We start from the raw sequence: 9,153 nt of genomic DNA, 5'->3' as shown, positions 1-9,153 counted from the left end.
CCTAGTAGAATGAGGAAAAACCACGGAAAGCAACCAAAAGTTTCCTGCTTCATAAATGTCATTGGCACATCTTTTACAGTTAGTGCTGAGTTGTTTCAATAAATGAACAGTCCCTTTTGATAGGAAATAAAGGTTGTTCCCAGGTGTCCTCTGTTTATTGAGCGTTTATCCTGATTTGTTTGCAGGGAGGCTGCATGTTGCTGTATCAAACAGGCAAAAACTTTTGTGCATCTCCCTGAAGGTGCTACCAGGCTATTGCTATTTTGCAGGGAAGTTTCACTGGCAAATTGCAGGTTCCAGAGCTAAGATGCACTCTGAAGTGTGGCTTAGCAATTTATTGATGCAATATAATGTAACCTCCCCGCACACAAATCAAAATGAGTATTCAAATGGCAGCCGATGTCCTATAACTCCTCCCCCCCCCCAAGCTTTGGGCACTTCCAAGATGTCACCATTTTCAGAAGAATTCGATCACACGGACTTGCTGGTTCAGGTTGCACAATTATAGTTGATTGGGAAGTCTTGTGCAACAAAGCTGTTTCTCCCTAAATATCAAACCTTTTTAAAGAAAGAAAATGTACATCTGAAAGTGTGAACTAGCACTTGCACTGGGGCAACATCATCTAACCTCACTGCAAAACACACACACACACACACACACACACAAATCTGACTCATCAAATAGCCAACTTCAAGGAACCTCCTTGAAAACTAATCAGAATAGTTGCTCAATAAGCAGGTTTTCTGGAGCCCCTTTGTGCAAACAAATCAGAAGGCATGTTCTGAAAGCAGGTTGATTAGAAGCAACCAAAGAGCCCTGAGGGCGTGTTGGGGGGGGGGAGGCCGGTTGTTTGTTGCGCAAAAGCACTAAATAAGCTTTAAGTGAACAAACTGAATTTGCCTGTATGTGAATCCCACCCTAAAATAACCAGAGGCTGCGAAGTCCAAAGTCAAACGTTCCAGCCAAACCGAGACCCTCACTATTTGTCTTGATCAGAAGCTGGCAGTATAGAAGTTCCCCCTGGGAACATGGGTCTACTCAAAGCTGTGCGCAAAGATTTGATATACTGGGCAAAAAGTGGTGTGTTATTTTGGAGGGCGTGGTGCCAGGAAAGGAAACAGCATTTTCTTTGCATTCCGCTTCTCTCCTGGCTTAAACTGCTCTCCTGATCTACCCACGCAGCTAAACGGCTCTTGAGAGTTGTCGGTGGGAGGGAAAGGCAAGCTCTGGACCGGGGAAGAGGGGACAGGCCGAATGAGCCAGCCACAGCTCTCACCTCCCCACCTCAGCCAAGAGCCTCTCTGTGCAAGCTCTGGAATGCGGACGGAGCAAAGGGGAAGGCAGGTGGCAAGCGGCAGGCGCGTGCGGGCCTGCCCGGAACTGGAAGCCGGGAACACGTGGCTCCAAATCACTGCAAGGGAGTGCGCGGAGCGGGCGCGGATGCCCATAGCCAGAAGCAGGCAGCGGTGCATGAAAAAACCACACGGGGTGATTGGGAAAGTGAGGAGGGGAATCTACACACACACACCCAGACGGATCTCCCTATGTGAATATGGTTGCCAAGCAAGTCTGCGGACGATGCGCGTTTCTCAAATATATCCGTTTTCACCCTCATTGCCATTGGTTTGGATTAGGCGAAGGGGGAAAGGCAGTTGCAGCTTGCACGCCTCTCTCCGGGGGCGCCACCCCTTTGCTCCTTGCAACCCCCGGAGGCTGTCGGAATATTCTGAGTATTCCACTACCAGAATATAGAGCGGATTGGACTTCTGTGTCCTCTCTTAGGGCAACCCCCGGCCCCCATCACACACTACCCAAGGGAGGAAAAACTGCAAACTGTTGACGCACAGCCCCTGCGTAGGGTTAGCACAGGGAGCGCCCTAACAGCTGCACCCCAGCCGCGCCTACTCAGAAGTAAGTTCTCTTAAGTTCCATGGGCCTCCAGCTGAAAGCGCCGTTAGGTTGGATGTTCTTCGGAATAAACGGGTGTTGCCAATGCTGCAAATACCAGGCACGCTTATTACTTAACTATAGCTCTCTGTGAAATCAGTGGCGTTTATTCCTCCCCCCCGCAAAAGCAACCCCGACGGCCATGAAAGCTTGCGCCACACCGGCCTATCTTGTCACCCCCACAATTCCCCGGGTGTCTCTTTTCTTCCCTTGCTTTCATGAGCCAAGCCCACATCTTGGCTGGATCAGCCCCTTTTTGCCAGCTTCTCTCCGCCTCAAGTGTCCCGCTGCTCCGACGGACCCCGATCCTAGCCAGTGCGCTTCGCTCGGGGAGCACCTGCTAGAAAAAGCCGAGCCTCCGGACCCCTCCCTGCCTCTGCCCATTGGCTGCCAAGTGACACCGGGGGGCGGATCCGCCTCGCCCCCTGCCGCCCGGCCCATATTTAGCCGGTGGCGCTGGCGCTTTGGACGCTTAGCTCGCAGCACGCCGACTGGTTGCGTCGAGGTTTGGTTTCCTTTGCAGTCTCCCTTTAGAAACGCACCGAGGGCATCGCCACTCCCGACCTCCGCAGTGCTTGGATTGGAGCCGCCTCGGCGCCGCCAGACTCCCCAACAAGATGCCGCGCTCTTTTCTGGTGAAGAAGCATTTCTCGGCCAGCAAGAAGCCCAATTACAGCGAACTGGAAAGCCAGACTGGTAGGCGCGCTGCTCCGGGTGGGGAAGGGATGGACCAGAAGGAGGAGGGATGGCGGCGCTGAACGCCGAGCCGGTTCGGGGGGGGGGACTGCCAGGCGCAATTTGGTGCGCCCAGGCCGGGGCGAGCGCACGTGGACGCACGGAGAGGGCGTGAGCCTCGGGTTATCCGTGCGCTCGGTGGGTTCCCGGGTTGCTTCAGGGTTAAGCATGGATGGGTCGATCGCTAAAACTTAAGCGGTATATCCTGTTGGGGGCAGATGAGCGCCCGTGACGCAGCGCTGAAGCCGCTGCTATGGCAGGGAGATGTTAACTGGGCTTTCGGCTCTTTCCGTCTCCAAGGTTTGGCGGTAACTTTCTGCAGTTGGCTGGGAGTCAGTCCCGTTGGAGGGGAGACTTGTTTAGAACAGCACGGTTAAGTTCTAGACCGGGGAGGGAGGACCTGCTGCACTACACCTCCCATCGCCCCTGAGTATAAAGTTATGGTGGCTGGAGTTGATGGGAGATGGAGTCTCAACAACCACTGGAGGCCACAGCTACCCTAGCCCTGGTGCAAACCTAGTGATGCTGCTGCTTCTTAGGCGACTTGAGAGTTTATTGCTTGCTTCTGATTCATGCTGTGTGAGTAACCTAGTTGCTACGATGTCATATACCTTGAAGAAAGTTGGTTTTGTTTCCAAGTACTGAAAAACAGGTGGCACTGGGAGAGCTAAGCCATCAAATAGCTCAGTTGGCTAGAGTGTGGTGCTCATAGCGGCAAGGTTACAGGTTCGATCCCGGTGTGGGACAGCTGCATATTCCTGCATTGCCAGGACTAGTAGACGATTCTCAGGTTCCCTTCCAACTCTACAGTTCTGATTCATGGAGGGTGGGGAATGTTGTGGATGAGGAAGGATCCAGCACCTGCCTAAGTTGTCTCCAGTGCTCCATGCTCACTTTATAACCATTGGCTTTTAAAAAAATCTCTTTGCAGTGATCGTCTCCCCGTGTTTTTATGAGAAGTACCCCATCTCAGTCATCCCCCAGCCTGATCTGCTGAGTGCTGGTTCCTACTACCCTCCACTTGTATGGGACACAGGGCTGCTCTCCAATTTCTTCACCTCCGAGCCGGAGTACAAGAAAAGTGCCACTTCTCCACCCAGCCCTGGCTCCAAACCTCTGGACCTGACCTCCAGCGAAGAGGAGGATGGCAAGACCACCTCTGACCCGCCCAGCCCAGCTTCTTCTGCCACCGAAGCGGAGAAATTCCACTGCAGCCAATGCAACAAGTCCTACTCCACCTTTGCAGGCCTTTCCAAGCACAGACAATTGCACTGCGACTCCCAAGCCAGGAAATCTTTCAGCTGCAAAAACTGTGAGAAGGAGTACGTGAGCCTGGGAGCTCTCAAGATGCACATCCGAAGCCATACCCTGCCCTGCGTGTGTAAAATTTGCGGCAAAGCCTTCTCCAGGCCTTGGCTCCTGCAGGGCCACATCAGAACGCACACTGGTAAAGCCATTCTTCTGTTTGTTTCTGGTCACTCTTATCTCTTCTCTCACCCCAGACCCCTCCCTCCTCCTCTCCCCATTGCTTCCAACCTGATTCAAGTCAACACTGCATGCAGTTTATCTAGGAGATAAGGGATTCTCTCTCTCTCTCTCTCTCTCTCTCTCTCTCTCTCTCTCTCTCTCTCTCTCTCTCTCTCTCTCTCTTTGAAAAAGATTACTTGCTAACCAACATTTCTGAGCAAAATCCACCTGCAATCCCTCCCAAATTCAGTTCCCTATTTGCAAACAATGCATGAGAGCAGATTTGCACATTGGGGGCTCCCGTTTGTGGCAGATCGTTGGTTGCTTTTATTCCAACTCCACATAGTGAAGCAATTATCTGATTAGTCCAGCATGTACCCCAGTCCCTCCTCCCTTTCCTTCTCTTTCCATGTGGCTCATCCTGGCACCGTGCAGTGTGCACTGTGCTCTGGGCCCGTGGCGGTGAGGAAGTGATCTGTATCACGTTACCGTGCCCGCAAACTTGGCATGCGCACCCACCCTGTCGGCTCAGCAGGCTGCTCAGTCATGTGAACTGTCCTTGAGTCACTCTTGCACAAAGGGGCACTCTGACTGGAAAGGGCTTTGCACCAGAGAGCCTCGCTGCAGGCATGTGTAATGTCAACACAGAGGCTGGGGATGGGCTCTAATGAAATACTCTCCTTGGGGGTTTAAGCAGGAGGCATTTCCTTCCTTACCCCCACCTTCACTATAGCTCCCTGTATTCCAAGGATGAGCGAGGTGTTGCTCAGGGGGGTTGTGGAGGGGAGAATAGTGCTTTTAATTGCTTCATTTGAACACAGCTCTCATCCCAGAGGGCTTCCCTCTGGCACACAAAGCCTCCAGTTCAAGGAGAAATAAACTTTCCTCCCTGCACAAAAGGTGCTGTTGGGATGCATCATTCCAGGCCTTGTTGATTTGCATTGTTCCACTAATGGGTAACTGCTGGAGGAGGCGGGAAGTACCTTGGAAAGGAGGGGGGAGGGGGAGAGAGAGAGAGGTGACCGGTCAGCCCAGGCAGGTGCTTTTAATGTAGCCATGCTGCTTTCCCCCCTGGTGCACCTGTTACTGTATCGCCCCAGGCTGAACACCAGACTCCACAGCTGCCAGGCTGTGGAAGCTCTTTTAGCTTTTAATCCAAGGAGTATCACATTCACAATGCATCTCCCTCCAAGCCGGCCTTTGTGCCTGTTGCCCGGATGGTTTAATTGTTACTTGGTGCTGATTTCACACCCTCTTAGAGGTTCTAAAGATGTTGCCTGAAGGAAGCCAGAAAGACTTAATTGTGCTTTTTTCCAAATTGAGCACGCCTGTTTGTTAGTTCCAAAAGAACTTCTCTGACAGGAATTCATCCTGTTTAGTCTTTTCAGCATGGAAGAGTTTGAAGCGGATGGTGCAGGGCCTGGGGGGGGTGTGTGGAGGGAAGGAAGGAGTGGAAAGGCAGGGAAGCCGCTCTGGGAAGGATATAGCTATACTTGGATCTGTGAAGCTTCCAGGGCGGCCAGACTGATGCAATTAGTGCTTTGCGTTTTGCACAGTGAGCCAACAGATGAGATAATTTGCATGTTGCACGATGCAGAATTATTTATTTTAGTCTGTCAAACGAGACTTCTGAATGACTTACCTGCTGGAGCAAATGCCCACTTCTCTGCATATTTACTCAAAGTTAAGTCTTGCTATGGTTTATAGAGCTTACTTCCTGGATCAATTTGTAAATTTACTGAAACTGAAGTCCCATCCATGGTCAAAATCTAGCCGATGGGAGAGAGAAGCATTTGTCCCCTTGAAGTCAGGGCTGAAAAGTGCTTAGCTTCCAATGAAACTCTCCTCCTAACACTTGAGAGCCAGTATGGTGTAGTGGTTAGGAGCGGTAGTCTTGTAATCTGGGGAACCGGGTTCAAGTCTCCGCTCCTCCACATGCAGCTGCTGGGTGACCTTGGGCCAGTCACACTTCTCTGAAGTCTCTCAGCCCCACTCACCTCACAGAGTGTTTGTTGTGGGGGAGGAAGGGAAAGGAGAATGTTAGCCGCTTTGAGACTCCTGAAGGGGAGTGAAAGGCGGGATATCAAATCCAAACTCTTCTTCTTCTTCTTCTTCTTCTTCTGATCTTGAAGCCATTTAAATGGAAATAAATTCCACCGAAATTGGTGGGAACAAATTTCCATCTGCTTCAACCTGCTTACAAATGGGTTGACTCTTTCTTACCTGTTTGATCCTGCGTACCTCATTTAAATATACATTAGCTTGGCTTCTTGTTACCTGTTTCTTCAAACCATTAAACTTGCAGGTGCATGGGCCAGTCTTGGAGCTTCGGGTTTAACGTTCCCTTCTACTTTTGTCTCCATAGGCGAGAAACCGTTTTCCTGCACACACTGCAACAGGGCCTTTGCCGACCGCTCCAACCTCCGCGCTCACCTGCAGACTCACTCGGATGTCAAGAAGTACCAGTGCAAAACCTGCTCCCGGACTTTCTCCAGAATGTCACTTCTCCACAAACATGAAGAAACGGGCTGCACTGGGGCACGCTGAGAGATCTTCCCTCTTGCATCTTAGGAAAAGAAGGAGAAGAAAAATGCTACAGACTCTCCTCCATGCCAATGCATATATTGTAACTAGCGCCTCTAGGAATATAGTTTTTCCCATTTGAGTTCAGCTGCCAGGGCAAAACTTGTCTTCTACCTGCTTCAGGCCTCACAGTGACATTCAGAATATTTCTCCCTCTTTCTTTGGTTTTTAAAGTCTGGTTCCACACTCCCTGGCCATGGCAGAATGCTTCTTGGTTTAGGCAGAGTGAGGCTGGTTTGCAAAAACAACAAGCATTCTGATGTTTTATTAGTGTAAGGACTGTTCAGAAACTGCTCAGCATCTCCCAGTATTGAGCCTTACACCTAGCTGGCCTGAAGGACCACAGTATTTTTTCATTTTTATTTCTGGGGGTGTTGGGGGAAGAAAAAATAATCTGCTGTTAACTGTTGACCCTGAATTGATATGCCTCTCAAGGAGGACAAAAGCAAAGTGTTCCCAACAACCCCCACTCAATTCTCTCTTGCTCTAAGCGTTGTATATACCCCCCCAAACACACCCTCCCAAGAAGGTGTAACTATGCAGTAATACAGTATTGCGTTAGCTCCGAGGCAGCTGCTTCCCCCACCAGCACAATGATAGTTTGCAATGCCTCAAAGATTAACAATGTCTATAGAAGGCACTGGGTAGCCATTTCAAACAAGACTCCTGTTTACAGAGCAGCTATGCACTCAAGCACCTGTTAATATGACTTCTTTTAACAACTGCTTTTCAAAAGAACTGTGACTAATAGCAGGCACTTGTCAGGCGATACAATAGCAGCCTGTGTAGAGAGGCTGCCCATTGACAGGTGTGTGCCAAAAGAACTATTTATGGTTATTGACAGGTGCCTCCTGAATGCATCTTTCTTTTGTACATTGTTTCCACATCATAAACAACAGGGGGGAAAAAAGAGAAAAGGGTATGTTTACATTTCAAAGGTACACTGGTATTTATATATTTTTGTGCCACGATTTTATACTGATTCAAGACTTTTTTATATATAATTATATACAATTTATTGATATTCAATAAAATGGTTAATTTATAATCTGGTCTTGTGCTATTACTCTGCTTTCTGGTGAATTGTATTCCAGTGTAAAATCACATGCTTTAACGCTGCAGAAGTTAGCTGTGCTTAAATCCCTACAAGTTATAGTGTCTTGACTAACTTAAGTCTCTGCTAACTTGTTCTGTTATTAAAAACAGGTGAACAATCCACAGCTAGGAAGAACTGAATGAAAAAACTCCTATGCATTTCTTACTCATTTCAGTAAGGCTGGAACAAGAGAACTTGCCAAATACATTGAGTGCCACATTAGTAAACAACTTATTCAGGAAAGCCTACCCACTGTGCATTGTTCCTTGATAGTCATTTTGAGATATTGCACTGATGTAAGCTAACATTTGAATAGACAAGAGCCATCAAAGGTGGCATTGCATGTCCAGCTCAGGAAAATGACGATTCCCGGTCTTTGGTTAAATGTCCATCTTATGAAACTCCTCTTCACTGGAACATAGAGAGGGCAGACAGTGGGTGACCTTGCCTTCCCTATATGAAGTCTCGGCCATAGGATCTTCTGCCAAAGAGATTGATACCCCTGCCTTTTATTAATTGTAGCAATTGTATCCCACCTTTCTTCCAAAGAGTGTAAGGTGCTGTACAATGTTATTCTCTCCACCTTTTCCTCATAACAACCCTGAGGGGTAGGTGAAGCTGAAAAACACTGAATGGCCCAAAGTCACCCAATCAAGGATTTAGCCTTGCTACCTTGCTTTTTCCTTTTGGAGCCAGCTTGCCCCGGGCTGAAGACAAAAGCTGCCATGCCTTATATTTTTTCCCTCCTATAACTTACATTATGCAATCCCTTTCCCCGATGAATGTTTTTTGCTTTGTCTAGACACTCTGACAATGGGACCTCTGCCATTTCCCTTGGAAAATAATTAACAGCTTTTAGTAGGTTGCACAAATGGAAGTATTTCCATGATATCCTGGTGAAATTTATGCATCTTGGAATTGCACTAGTGGGAAGGATTCTTTTGGAAGTGGGGTATGCAGCTGGGTTGCTTGCTAACAACACTTGACATAGAATTGTAGAGTTGGAAGGGATCCCAGAGGGTGATCTAGTCCAACCCCCTGCAATGCAGGAATCTTAACTATAAAACTTGAGGCCTGAAGCTTGAATCCATTGGTCTGGGTCCTACCCTCCAGAGCAGAAGCTTTCTGGAGCATCAGGCCTCAATTTTTATAGCAAGCAGGCCACATAAGCATTCTGAGTTACACCAGCATCACTTCTGCTTAGTGCAGTAAAAGGAAGTGTTAATTTTTGGCTGGGTGTCCCTCCCTGCAGGGAAAACCCCCCTGAAATTAGTACTTTTGAGGATTGCTTAGCCAGTTCATCAAACACCAGCTCAGTTGGGAA

The 9,153-nt window shown here is 48.8% G+C and overlaps 1 protein-coding gene across 1 annotated transcript; it reads left to right on the top strand.

The window, feature by feature from the left end:
* The first annotated feature begins 2,407 nt into the window (after positions 1-2,407).
* SNAI1 (snail family transcriptional repressor 1) lies at positions 2,408-7,781 on the top strand. The gene is made up of 3 exons (XM_081917307.1): positions 2,408-2,644; positions 3,615-4,130; positions 6,516-7,781. The coding sequence occupies exons 1-3, from the start codon at positions 2,566-2,568 to the stop codon at positions 6,695-6,697; spliced, it is 777 nt and encodes a 258-aa protein (XP_081773433.1). The 5' UTR covers positions 2,408-2,565; the 3' UTR covers positions 6,698-7,781.
* The last annotated feature ends 1,372 nt before the right edge of the window (positions 7,782-9,153 follow it).

Source organism: Podarcis melisellensis, assembly GCF_964234715.1.
Source record: "Podarcis melisellensis genome assembly, chromosome: 6".
NCBI classification, from domain to species: domain Eukaryota; kingdom Metazoa; phylum Chordata; class Lepidosauria; order Squamata; family Lacertidae; genus Podarcis; species Podarcis melisellensis.
Note: the sequence above shows the minus strand (reverse complement) of the source record. Positions and strands in the feature narration are given on the sequence as shown.

Bases quoted from the DNA above. Each gene is read 5' to 3' on its own strand.
- SNAI1 (XM_081917307.1), top strand. From the start codon at position 2,566: ATGCCGCGCTCTTTTCTGGTGAAGAAGCATTTCTCGGCCAGCAAGAAG. The intron at 2,645-3,614 runs GTAGGCGCGCTG...ATCTCTTTGCAG, and splicing joins CGAACTGGAAAGCCAGACTG to TGATCGTCTCCCCGTGTTTT. The intron at 4,131-6,515 runs GTAAAGCCATTC...TTGTCTCCATAG, and splicing joins CCACATCAGAACGCACACTG to GCGAGAAACCGTTTTCCTGC.